Source organism: Vanessa atalanta, chromosome 1, assembly GCF_905147765.1.
Source record: "Vanessa atalanta chromosome 1, ilVanAtal1.2, whole genome shotgun sequence".
Classification (NCBI taxonomy): Eukaryota; Metazoa; Arthropoda; class Insecta; order Lepidoptera; family Nymphalidae; genus Vanessa; species Vanessa atalanta.
The window spans coordinates 7,360,151-7,375,239 of NC_061871.1; the positions used below are offsets into that span (position 1 = coordinate 7,360,151).

At 33.0% G+C, this 15,089-nt stretch overlaps 1 protein-coding gene across 5 annotated transcripts in view; it reads right to left on the reverse strand.

The window, feature by feature from the left end:
- The window catches only part of LOC125065481 (protein grainyhead), a 93,835-nt gene that overhangs the window by 11,014 nt on the left and 67,732 nt on the right, over positions 1–15,089 (reverse strand). For all 5 annotated transcript variants that reach the window (XM_047673478.1, XM_047673396.1, XM_047673223.1 and 2 more), the window contains one exon: positions 9,498–9,660. In XM_047673478.1, coding sequence (XP_047529434.1) covers positions 9,498–9,660 — 163 coding nt within the window. The remainder of the gene's footprint in view (positions 1–9,497; positions 9,661–15,089) is intronic.

The following is a 15,089-nucleotide window of genomic DNA, read 5'->3' on the forward strand; positions in this document are numbered from 1 at the left end:
CGGTAGGTGAAATATGCTGTTAAAGCGATTTCTATAGACAGGTTAGAAAATAAAGTGAAAAAGAAATGGCTTACGCCAGGCGTGGTGCCAGGCTGGCCATATAGGGCTAACGACGAGAAAGCACCTCCGATCGTCGCTTTTGATTGATGGATCGGTACGTTGTTCGGCGACGGTCGGCCGCGCCCTGCACCTCTATGCCGAGTGGATTTACGTATGAACCAATAGTCCTTATAAAATAATCAGTACCCCGTTACTGATTTTTTTATTGCATTATCGTATACTTATATACACCACTAACAAATCAGATATGGAAATATTCAGAACTGGCGTAGAAATTGACTATTACCTAGGACCGCAATTAAATTACGCAAGGATACATGGTTACAGTGTTAGCCACGGGTAATAAACACAATGTTTTATTGTAGATAGATGAATTTATGAGTAATTTGCGCCGGCGAATAGCTCTGCGTTTCAATAAGGGGGACACGGGCTTTCTCCGTAGATCGGGCGCTGCGTAAACTCAACGGAACCGCGCATACTAATAGATACTCCACGTATAAAATTATAACGGTATACTCCGCCTCTACATGAGCACATCATATCGATATTAATAAATATAAATATTTACTGCTTTATTAGAATTCCTAAGAGACATAAGTATTTTTGAAAATACATAATGCATGTTTAACTGTAAATGAGATTTGACTAGGCATATAATTCGTTCCAACGTATTCAAAATGTCATTCAAATTTGGGTTTATTGCTTGTAATAAATATCGAGTTTATTTGTTTTGGCATCGTTATTCATTCTGTTATTTAAGATTTGTATAATAATATAAATATCGACCACGAATAAATGATTCATAACACTTATCGACTAATTTAGAGCCCAACTGGTAATGCTTTACGTAATTTAGTGTCTATTTTAAAGTTGCGATTGATAATGAACAATGTAGCTATTGTCGCGCGACAGAGATACATTGCTGTAATCAACAATCTTAAATGTCTGAATTAGGTAACAATTATAGGTAAGTCACCATCGCATTAAAATACAATTGTCCTTTATTAGTTTTCTTTTCTTTAGTAGTTATTGATGGCTTGTCATAATTAGCTGATAATATTTTAATTATCAAAAGACATCTTGACCTATGGCGATTGAGTAAAAACGAAAACAATACATACGAAAAAACAAAAAATATTCCACTTTGCTTTATGTTTGAGAATGAATTTAATGTTATAACTTTTTTTTAATAAACAAATGTTCTTTTAATTATCATAAAAGGTAATCTTATATGCTATATTTGTACACCTACAGGATTCCTGTATGCTATTTTAATAGCTTATTTTTATTCTTAAAAAATAATACTACTCGATCAACGGTTATTTTATAACCAATAATCTATGTGTAATTGTATATATATTAATTATATATATATATATATATATGTATAAACATGGATTAAGCAATTATACTTTAACAATAATTCTGAAATAATGTAATATATTAATTATATAATTATTAAACCATTCCAAACAACTTTACTTGGTGGTAGGATTTTGTGCAAGCCTTAGGTAGGTAGTGGTAGCTACCCAAGGTACCACTCAATGATCACATATTCTACCGCCAAATGGCAGTACTTAGAATTGTTGTGTTCCGCTTGAAAGGTGAGTGAATCACTATAACTTCAAGGGGCATAATATCTTAGTTCCCAAGGTTGGTGGTTCATTGATGATTTAATGTTTCTTACAGTGCAATGTCAATAAATGGTAAATTCCCTATCAGGTCGCCCATTTGTCAATCTGCCTAAATGCTTGAAATAAAATAAGTAAGTTTATTCTACAGATATTTCGTCTTGTACGAAAACAATATTTTGCTAAGCGATAAGAACTTTGCCGAGTTGAATTACAGTTTATGATTATACTTTAACGTGGAATACTTTAACATGGAAACGAACTTTTATGAGTTATTTTTTTGTATTAAAAGCAATTCACGTGTTTCACAACAGTTTTGTCTTTTCGGACCAGTTACTTCCAAGTTTTCGGACCGTCAATTAATTAATCGAGTATATCGACATTCGACCCGATTTCAGGAGCCCGAGTTCGGTTGACAATCTGAGTTATCTGATTAAGCACGCTTTCTCTTGCGCCCGCGCCGTGTACGTGTGTCGCACACGAGCGACCGCGTGCCCGTGTCGCCCATTACGCTCTGACAACCCGAATTCATTTCATCACTCTACTTAAATAATTAAGCATTTGATTCAAACATTTCATATATTAGCAACGTAACCGACTTGTTTTTGAACTATTACAAGACCTTTGAAATGACTTTGATTTTCAGATTTTTAATGACATATTATTACAAACCTTGAAACTAAACTACCAGCAATTTAATGTGTAGCAAAAAAATATTTTTATTATTATTAATTGCTTTTAGCATTCATGAATATAAAACGTTTTTTTGTTGTTAACTAGGTATGTATGTATAATATAAAATATAAGCTAAATTCCCATCCCATAAAACATTTTTGACAATTCATCGCAATGGCGCCGGTATATATACATACATTATGATAAGTACATAATTTAATGGATGTTTTTTCGATTATAAGATAAGAGTTGGGTGAGATCTTTTGCACATATTTGTCGTACGACTTTCAATTCTTATTACACATTCGAAATTCCAATTTGACAATTTTTTCCTCCTTTATTTTATTGAAGATAGATAATTAATATTGTTAATTTGTTGATCAAGTAATATTGTTTAATACATATTTTAAATTTCTTAAGTCCTCTAATCGAAACCAAAAACTGAATTTTTTCATAAATTATATAATTAATACTAAGAATAGAAAATTTTATTAGATTATTAGGTTTTTACATTTTAAGCATTTTTATATCAATGTAATGGAATATACTTAAAATCAGTCGTCCAACTTTAAAACATCGGTGCATAATAGTATAATAACGTTTATTAACTTGAGATACAACAAAAAGTTAGATTACAATATCTATTTATATTCAAGTAACAACTATTAAATACACGAATTATATCTGTAATTTAATCATACCTATCGCGTTACGCATTCGTGCACCTTCGAATCTGTACAGCGTAATAACAATCGTAGCGGAACGTAGTTGTGTATCGCATCATCTGCTTATCAACTCGTTTATGCGCAATATACGCGTAAGTCATTAAATAATAAGTTACGATGTAATGTAAACAGTATTGTCGCTGATCGCGATTTCTTTGTGATCGCTTTTTGTACCAAAGCTTCCTCGTTAGCGCCGTCCGCCCATCTATCAGTTCTATCTACTTTATGAGAATTATTTATGTTTACTGCGTTGTAAAACTATTTCGCTTACAGTTGAGCTTTATCGATAGCGCTAAAGTAATGCTCTGCCGTCTCGATATGCTATATCTGATACGGATACGTCTGTTTGTTAAGTGAGCCAGTTGTTTGTGCTAGTTGTTTTAACGCCTAGGTTATTTGCTGCGAATGTTCTTTGCAGTGAATGTCGGTTTCGACATAAATTCTGAGCGGAACTGTGGGTGTAACTGCTGTGCAGTTGCCTACGGTGTACGTGTCGGTATTTATTTTCATATCCAATACCCTATATCATTTTTTAATAACATTATTATAATTCTACGAAACAATTTAATTAAGAAGACTCTCTACTCATAAATAATTCTATTTCGTCAATTAACTTGTAATCTATAATTGTAAGTTACACGACAAAGTGTGCGAGTCATTACATATCGGTTTTACTCAGTGATTTAATTTCCGCTTGCCATTAATTGACGTGTCTCTCTATATATTTATTAGACAAATATATTAAATAAATTTAAATTCTTTTTTTATAGTAGATACTAAGAGTATATACATGTGACTGTAATTGTTTAATTGATTCCTTCATATGCATAATTTACGTGTAATGTCAATGACGTGACTGATAATTATTTTGATTATTATTCATTTATTGTTTTCACTTTGGTATTTGGCTACCTTAATATTATGTTAATATTATCTTAATTTCACTTATTAAGTAAAATTGAATAGCATTATCGGTGTCAGTCAGTGAACACTAAATCTCGATTAAATGGAGTGATTCTTGCGATCCATCCAGCGTCGGATTAACATCCGAAGTCACGCTGTAACGCTAATCTGCTTTAATGTCGAAAGGAAATGTCAGATTGTAAAGTGCAGGGCCCCGGTGGAAGCGAGATGCGGCTTAGAGTCGTACCTACCACCTACAGCAGAGACCAATTACATAGCAGTGGCCACATTCATTGTACTTAAAAATGATATTATTTCTAAGTATTTGAACAGTTCTTCATACATTTTTAATACATATTACAGCTACCACGTCGCCATGAACTTAGAATAAGATTTACTTAGGGTTGCACAATAGCATCGAGATCGCCGAATGTCGCTGATTACAGTTAGCTGTCTGCCGCCGATGCTATCGAAGATTGACGCTAAATACGCGCGCACTGTGACAGTTTCAATATCGAAACAATGACGAACATTGCATTACGTAACGCCATTTGCGTCCAGCTAGCTGTCACTCATTGATGGAATTAAACCAAAGTGAAAGTTAATTTAAATACGAGCATGAATTTAATTTTCAAATGATGAATATGAAGCGCGTGAGTGATCTTTAATGTAAATATATATTACAGGAGTGATTATAGTTTCATAATTCGTTTCAGCTGTTACGTTGATGTTACCGAATAATACGTAATATTTCGAAAGCGTAATAGTTATCGTATGGCGTTACGAACCTGAAATCGAACGTGGAAAATTCACGCTTCGTCGAGCGGCGCGGCGTGTACATATGTATATGTACATAAACTTAAAGCATCTACATATATCATAACTCGCCACAAATATATATAAATGAACCATTGAAAATTGTAAACAAAAAAACGGAAGTTAATTTTGGAAATATTTTTTCCCAAAACTTTAGGTACGATAAGTTTTATAAATAAAAAGCGACATTATCTTAATTTAAATTACTCCGAAAAGAAAAAGGCAAAAAGTACATTAACCAGATGCGAGCTGAGTAGAGACCGCAATTTCTTATATAATATATTTCATACTAAGCCAATGTAAATGACAAGCAACAATAGAAATAATTTTAAAGTCACATTTAGTATGTTAATTACTTATATGATCAATATACATTAATTCTTTTATGTAATAAATTATAGAATTATGGAACATTTATTAATTTAATCCGTGATCACATACATTTTAGTGATTACTATACTAGTAGTTTAAAACTGATCATATTAGATTAAGGGATGTAAAAAAAGTATTCTAAATAATTACAAAAAAGGTTGAATTATGAAGAATTCATATTTAATGATAATAAAGAAACGCCGTTAGCAAAGACTTTCCGTTGTATAATTTCGCAATTTATAATCATTAGTGTTTTTCTGCGACAAGCCCAAGAGAGCGGTGCGTCGCAGTGCGATGCGGTGCGGACGAGGGTGCAGCTAAATTGAGACATCTCAACGTGTGATTGATTGCGAACATGATTGGCGTCTTCCAACTATCAACGGAGCGTATGCTAATTTTTGTGTTCGATTTTTTTAAATCCTTTATACTTATAAAACTTCTTTTGAGCTGAATACGAAAACCTTCCACGTGAATGCACCCTGTGAGAAATAATCAATCTGTCTCATATGACAGCCCTTCACTTGCCGGCGTCCGCGATGTCGGTCGAAAAGTACGCGGCGGTAGAGTCTACTCGCTCCGAACGAATGCCGACCGTTATAATCCCTCATCAAGCGTAGCATGTTAAGTGTAAAAGGCATCATTAACGATTACCTTAAAAAGTTTAACCGGAGCAATCATTAAAATCGTAAAATATTGCAAAAAAAATAAATAATACAACATGTCTCGTTACTCGAGTTTCCGTTGCTACGAAAGTGAACAACAGTGATGTCAGTACGGCGATAAAAACTAGAGTAAAAAGTGTTCTGAATAAGTGTGCGCTTTATTCGTTCAAGATACGGTTTAATAGAAGCGAATTGTATAATGATTAACACATTAAGTCTACAAAGAAATCGTTTCTTTGTTCCTGACAATATAACAATTACAACGATATATATAGGAATATAGGTACATTACAATATATTTGTAGTTTTAAAATTAATATTACATATGATCTGTCATTACAATGTAAAACAAGAAATTTATCGAATCCGGGAAAATTGTTAAGTCAACGGATATTAACTTTTAAGTAAACTAGCAATAGGTATTTATAAGGTATGAAATGACATTCGTATTTAAATTACATCAATAACTCGCATGTAAATGTACCGTATTTCTTCATATAGTGTGGCATGCGTATGAGTAGATGTGTGTAGTGTAAATTTAAATATAAGCTGTATGCTTTTTTAGACTCAACTTTTACAATTCTATTTATAGACGACAATTAAGAAACAACTTGTTTTTATGCAAATAAAAAATCTCCGTATTTGTTTATGATATTTTATTTTGAATAAGCTTAACAGAATACGAAATAGCAGTGCGAGATGCGTTGCTACCCCTCCAATGTTACCTGAACTCAATGTAGATGATTAATTGCTACAATATTTTGTGATTGATGTTTTGTAGAACGTTCTTTTTCATTCATAGCCCTTAACAGGACATCCTTTCAGCTATACAAAAGGATCATCTTAATAATGTATTTGTCATTTAAGATTCAAATGCAAATATTTGATAACGTCGATATAGCGTGCGAACGTTTTACGTGAATTTAGAGCGTCCTACGTGTATGTACATATCTACATACATACACCAAGATGGTGCTTAATTAGGTGCAAAATTTCCAGTACAGGTTGTGAGTGGACGGAAATCGGCTGATGATATCGCGAGATGCAAAGTTCTGCCGAAACAAGGCGGTACCATACGTAATTACAGTCGCGCCACGCACGTCTCTCACACCAAATCTCTCTTTTTACTAAATTTTCTCATATCCTCAACCGATTTACGGCACGCAAAACATATTTGCATCGCGTGTGAATTTTAAACTGTCAGCTACGCTGTATAACAAATGATCATAATTGGTCGTATAGACATGTCTGGTGAAGATTATTCAACTTTTTTTTAATAAATAACATTTTTAAGTCTCATAATTCATTTTACAAATACAGTTTTGATTTATTTTTAATAACGCTTGTTTTAAGTATGTGATCGTTTGATTGTTTTAATAGCTAGTAATATATTCATAAACGTCAGATTAAATCCTTATAGTTTATAATAAAGCCTTCTCATACTCGTACCTAATATACATAGGAATGTGTTGATGTTTTTCTCCTCTCATTGAAAATTGCAAAACAGCTCGTTAAGGAAACACGATGTTTGCCGCATTGAAATTATTTTATCATAATACAGTAAGGTTATTGTTTAAAGAGAGCGATACTATCCGAGGAGCGGGCCGGGCTCCCGCGGCGGTCATTGTGTTCCTATATGGCGAATGTCAAAAGCGTCGTCTTAATTATCGGGCGCGGCTATACAATGCGGACTCGATTGCGGCGAGATAAGCGCTCTATATCTATCCGAGTGGTATTGAATGCGCCGGACTCGCGGCCCACTTACTGCCTTAATAATAACTTCAAACGTATGTCGCATTGTATTTCTGATTATTTCGATCTAAGCCCATTGAAAAGAGATAAGGCGTGTTTTCATGTTAGCTCCGCGAGTAAGACCAGAGAAATGTAAATAAGAAAATGTTAGTCACTTTAATAGATTAATAGGAACTAGATAGTTACTGTTGTAATTTTTTTTTTTAATTATGAAACAAAATCGATGTGAGTTAGGAGTTTCCATCTCTAAACAATAACATTTATTTTTGTTATTATCGAAACAGGATTAACCTGATTGACGAAGCTTGACTTTCTGGTTTTTCAAGATATATTAACAAACTATAAAATTAATGCAATTTAATTGTACCGTAAACTTATTTATTATGTAATTTTCTCGGGAAGTGATCAAGCAAGGGGATTTCCGACTTTTTTTTTAAATAATGTGTGACCAACAATCTTTTATAATTTATCTTTTGTTGTCTTAAAGTAATTGTTTTCTCAGCGGACGATAATAAGTTTCCCATCACGCTAGATTTACGCTTCACTATTGTAACCGGTCTCATAAGCTTCATTATTATTGCAACTTGGACGTAAATTAAAAATAATTTGGTCATTTTTAATCTTGACATAAATTTGTAACCCGGCGATATATTTTTTATATAGAAAACGTAGATCTTAACCGAAGATATTTCAGATTTGATATCTAGCAGCACTGTATGTATCACTGTACTGTTACTATAAAAACAAACTCAAGAAAGAAAATACCGCGTGATATAACGTACGAATAAAAAAATGTTAATATATTCATTCTCTAGCTAGAAGTCGAGATAGTGCTATGAGACCGAAATCCTTCTCCTGATTAAAGTATATTTATAAGATGTGAAATTGTGTCATTAATTTGACATTCCATAATTTTATTTCCTCCAATTATATTACTTTGAATTCAATCAAACGATAGTGCTAAATTTAATTATGTTATCGAATTCCATTTAACTGGCTATCAAGTTACGACAAAGTATATTATTATCCTATCTATATTATTGTAAGAAAAAAAAAACACGATGAAAGTGAATGTTACGAAGGTAAATAAGAAACCTTAACCGGGAGCCGTGTGAAATGAAATTGACACGAGGATTCTGCGGTCAGCAACTTGCTGAGAGCATGTAACTACACTAAAATTATTCGTACTAAAATATATCCTCCATCGCACATATAATATACATATTGATTTCAATCCGCACTTACAATAATCTTGGCTATTTTATTCGTACTGTGTATTAAACATAAATTAAATAGAGACGTTACAAGACATGCATATGCGACATGCGTGTGTGCGTGTTTTACGATTGCTCATACCTCTAAAGTACGTGGTTAAGCTTTCTAAGGTCCGAGCGAAGTAAACATCCGGTCACTAACCGTTAACTGGCTACATGCTGCAGCTAAATCAAATATCTACAAATCCCTTGTGTTAATTACATATTAATATTTTTTCCATAATATGGTTTTATACATCCACTAACTCTTTTATTTTTTAATTTCGTTGGATGTTTTTATAAACCTGCATTAATCATGCTACTAGTTAGTGAAAATATATCAATGTAAGTGAATTTAAAAAAATTAAGAAAATACTTTAAAATAAATTTGACAAATGTATGTTCTGAAGAGAAACTGCTCTTGAGCAGAGGACTGCACTAGTCCTCGGGCGTATCTACTTATATGATATTCATTTAGTTAATGCACATTGCTTAATAAATCACGAATTTTAAGATGAAATACCACATAACGATTATGGTAATAAGCATGTTTGCATTCTTACACACTATATGTATATAAATCTTCGAGTTAAATTACATTAATCACATAGACGTAAATATTACAAATGCATCCGGTTGTTTACTTACCTTAACGGTTTGGTTCTTAAGTGGTTTGTCTGGATCATGGACATATTCCAATGTGATGCCATAAAACTGGCCCTTATTGATGTAAGTAATACGGTCATCTTCACGGCGTTGCGAACTGCTGCTCGCCGTCTCCAGGTGGTACTTGAACCCATATGGAGAAAACCTGTCAGAACATGTCAAACATTAAACTAAAAATCATGTACATCATACTCACTTACAGAGTACGTAAACAAAAAGAAAATGCAATTTTATTTTTAGTTTTAGTAGTCATATCAGATTTCTAACAGTGGAATAAGAAAGTCATTGCAGCAAAAATTTGGTAGAGACGTATAAACTGCACGGTAATCTTGCTTTTTAAACATTTCGGAAAAAATGCGATTTCTTCTTTGATGTTATCTACAGATACATGCTCTCGACAATAAAGTTTCCATGAAGTAAAGTAATAAAAGTACGCAAAAAGTGGAAATCTTAATTGCACAGCCGGTAGAGCTTGTCACTAGCGTCGTTACATAAAGGCGTGGAGATCCAGTTCGTTGTGCGCAATGAAAAACTGCGTTTTCTCGCGATTTCCTGCGCGTGGGATCAACGGAAGGAAAACCCCGCTAATTTAACTGCATGCATCGCGTGCTGCGGCTCGTTAACGGCGACGCTCGTGAGTCTTGCGACATCGCGACACGACTCCACGCGCCTCTCTGCCTTGTCGCCGCCGATCTCTGCCCACGCCCGGACAAATTCACGCACCCTCACTATTCACCCAGACCAGGAAATAGCAAACGTCATTATCAAAGCACTCCATTGTACCACGCCTTTACTTTGAGTCGTTTACTTATATAACTCGATAAAAAGCTATAAATTGTAACAGAATATTTAATCCACCAATAAATCTCTACGTGAAACGTAAATAGTGAGTTAGGGTCGGTTCAATAGTCGACTTGCGGTCGGACCATTACTTTAAGCTTATTGAAAACAATTTGGTAAACAGTCCTGCTGATGTTAGCGATTTAAAGTGAGCACAGCAGATAAAGGCCGTGTAATGCAAACGCAACCGACATTGACGGATCGGCCGCAGCGGTTCTCGCCTATCTGATTCTCTCCGAGTTATTTCAAAAGTAATTTCCATTTGTGACGTGACTTGGTATTGTCATTTCAACAATTCTGATATGCTTTGTTAGATAGTGCACAATTATATCTACCAAAGTTAGATGCTAACAGTGTAGCAGAATCTTACGAAATGGTTAAATTTTCGATAAAGTATTCTATAAACTTATTTTAAAGACAGCGACATTATCGCTATCCTTAATTTTATGGCAAGCTTTATATTGAAACTTCCAAATTCGATAGACTGTCCTGCTGTCTATTTGTTGCTTTTGCGTGATATGTAGGTACTAAACAAATGGACCAATTAATTATACATATTTGAAAACGTATTGTTAATAACAATAGATAACCTCAAGATAAGCTGAGTATCAAGAGAGTATTTAGTTCATTACATAAAATGTATTTCTTACAGAAAAAAAAAAAATATATTGGCAAGAAACAAGCAGATATTTTATCACCTGGGAATATACGATCGGATCGTACTCAATAATAAACTACGCATTGTTTTCGAATGAGCTTCATTACAAATTTCAGCAGCGCAGCATCCGAAAAAAGTCACTTCCTGCGTGAAGACGAAGGCCTTTCATGAATAAATCAATCGGTGAGGCGCGGAAATTGATGAGTGCACAAAAAGCTTCGGATCGTAGCGACAACAAAGTGCTTGCAATAAAAACGCATGCCGCGATAAGAGTTCGCTGGCAACGAGCGACGACGTCCCGCGGAGCCCGCGCTGCACCGCCAAATTAGATGCGCATAAATCTGACCCTTTTATACTTACAATACTATTACTGACCACGACGCTTTGTGTTACAAACACCTTGTTAAGGGAGTATATGTTAATAGTCGGCTATTGTCATAAATTATTTAAAGTATCTACTTTGTCTTGTCTATTTTACTTATTTTAATAACATTTAATGAACCTATTATAACTTTACATATTTTGTAACTACGCTTACTTTTAAAAAGCAATTTGTTAAATATAGATTGAAAAGTTTTAGAAAACATATCAATAAAATGATATTGTTTCCCATTCTAATTTCGAAATTAAAATGTTCTTAGCGATTTCTATGAGTTTATCAATTTAAAAAGGCGTAGTCTTGCCTCCACATTGTAATTTGAAAGAAAATAAATTGTTATGTCGCTATATACGGAGAAAAGTGCGTGCATGTCCATCGTATCAATCGCTGATGTAAATTGAAGGACCATTGTGCGCCTGAGACGAATGCCAAGACTGATGAAGCGTTCTGTATAGTCAGAAGACCGTAAAAGTAAAATATATTTGTGTTGGATATTTTGTATTATAACGCTCCTTCTATACATAAACTTATTAAATAAATATTAAAGGTTTTTAATTATTATTTTTTAAAGATATCGATGATTTGGATAATTGGTATTATTTAAATTAGTATTTCTAAGAAAGCTATGTATCACGATATGCGGTTGCGGTGTTAATGAGATCGTTCAGGTGCTATTATATAATAGCAGGGAATAGACAGGCGACTGCGACCAGCGCGATGCCCGACACTCATCGTCAATCGTCACACTTGACACTGTACTATTATTTGCTATCAACATTCTATTTAATGACTCATACCAGTGTTTTCCGCGGTACATTATTTACAGCAATATATAATATATTCAGAAACAATGAATTAAACATCGTATCAGTTATTTAGGAATTTTGCTGCAATAACATAGCTAATTTAATATAATGTTAAAAAACGTCGTTGATAAAAATATTTTATATGTTACGTATTTATTAACTGTTAAACCTTGACGAGATTAATTATTAGAAATTAGCAACGATTATGAAATAGCAAACTCTTCGACTTCGAAATTTTTTCTGATATTAATATTCAAATAGATACATATTTTGTATGAAATTGTATTTATTTCCGTTTCAAGCAGTTTCCTCGGCCGAAAACAGCTACCTGTATATACCGTGTCAGGGCTCATTCTTTGTTTACATATTTTACTCGTGAGTTCCACGAACGTCTTATAATTTATAAATACAACTGAAATATATAAAGTTAAAACAAATGCTATAGTCGACACAAAAAATTGTAAGTATACTTATAGCTAGTGGTAACCGAAAAACTCTTTCATTGTAAGACAAAGGCAATTTATCTTTTTTAAAGAATTTTCCAAAAATAAATAATTTTTTTTTAACATTATATTATTATGTATAGACTATTATTATTTGGTGGAACATAATTATAATGTATTCCTAAACGGCCACTTAGTACAAAATTATTTATTAACACTATAAAAACCGAAACAAATTTTAAAATTACGTGCTAACAGATATTCTACTAAATTCTACAAGGTATAACTTTTGCACTTAGAATGTGTCATGGATAAACATACAAATTACCTAACAGATTAAGGCCACTAGATACCTACATGTACATTATCTGCATTTATAGTTTAGATATACGACGATGTTTAATGTAAACATTTGAACTAAGGATACGAAAAACAGTATAAGTGATGTAGATTTCCCATTACTATAGTTATATAGCTCTCTGAAGTGATAATCATAAATGTATACATTAGCTGATTAGGTTACAAGTTGTAAACTGTTCAATCCTGTGTTGAACATGTAAATAAAGTGGCTATCGGGGGCATCCAATAAACAAGTGAACATTCGTCGGATACTATCCTCGATAAGTATTCGTTCAAACATTTGAGAAGAAATTCTAACGCGTCAAAACAAAGTCGAGAACCAGTAATTGACTTCGAGTTAATATAACCCGAGACCATAAAAAAGACGTAGAAACGATCGAATTTTTAGGCCAAATGCAAGCAAGTAATTATCGAGATAATAATGCTAATGCACTTATCATGTTGACGACTGTTTCCGCCGCAACGTACAAGCTATTCGAATAACGATTTTGGAAGTTCAAATTTTACTCATTTGTTTAAGATTTGTTTTATTCGACAAATATTGACTTGTTTAAACCTAATGCAATAAACTAGAACCGTGGCATCTGACATTTAATATTTTTTCTCCATGGTGCGGCATGTACAATTTTCACTACGTAAGTCGCAAAACAATTATACTTAATATACTATTTAAGAGTATTAGATGTAATAATAACAAAATTAGATTTAATTATATGAAAAGTCGATGTATATATATATATAGGTATGCATAAATGTATTAGTAATTTGCAATTACCGGAGCGAAACAAAACAAAAATAAATAATCGAAAAAAGCGTACAAAAGTCTGCGGAGATATAATGCACTTAATAACATATTTCACTAACAATAAATAGCAATGTTGTCTATAAATGTAAAGTAAACTTAAAGTAATTTAGTCTAAATACGATACTCACATTTCTTATAACGCCTTCCAAGCATGAGGCGGCGTGGAAATAAAATAATTTTCATTATTCAATAGTTACCTAATAAGGTGCGTGCAAAACGGTTCATTACTGGATTCCAGTAGTAGAGTAAATCACTAGTTAGTAATATTTCTTATATATTACGGGAGTTTCTACTTTATATTAGCTTTGCGTAACGTGGTTATTAAAATGTCATATAGATAAAATTAATATTATATCATATTGTTTTGAAGGAAATCAGGCATCCAGATAAAAAGTGTTTAAACTATACAAAATTTCTACTGATAAAGCAGTTATACTATATTTAATAGATGCGAATGACGATTTCTAAGTACCTATAGAATTAATTAAGTCGTATAAGTAAATAAGTGAAACGTATACATATAAATGAATCAGAAGAAGGAATTTGAAAAGCGTTTCTAGCTCTATACGGAACGTTGTAAATAGTTTTCAATAATTAAGCCTGCGTCAAATGTTATTTTTTTCATTCAGATTTCTGTTAATAACGAACAAAGTATTGTAGGGTCTCTAAATCACATTTCACTTTAACAAAATTATCTTGTTACAAGGCAATTAACTACGAAAAAATAGGAAATTGACAATTAACACACACTTTCTGTTGCATTCAACAATCACGAAGCTTAACTTAGCACCTCGCATAATCAAACAAGTTACGAGATGTGCGTACAATGATCCTGCGTTTACCTCTAAAATGTACTCATATTATCATTGAAATTGATAGTACATTAAAACTCCATATCTACTTGAATGCATTTAAAAATATTTTTAAATTGCAACAATGCGTGTGCTACGTTCTTTCAACATTAATAGTAGTTTGACAGTTAGTAGATTAGAATGTTACAGGTGATTCGAGAAAGGGCCGTTTTATCACAAATTCGAGAAGTGCGAAGTGGTAGGTCAATATAGTTTCACGGGATGTTTGTTGTTTCCATCTATTCACACTAGCGGCACGCATGTAGGTAGGTTAGGTTAGGTTATACGGTAATAAAATCATTTTTACAATTTACACTAGCCATTAGAGTTAACTTTACAACAGTAGGAGAAAAATATTTTTACCACTATTAATAATCAATGTGGACCATCCTTAATTTAGACTGGTTGGTATCCTTTAGTCGAATAACAGGA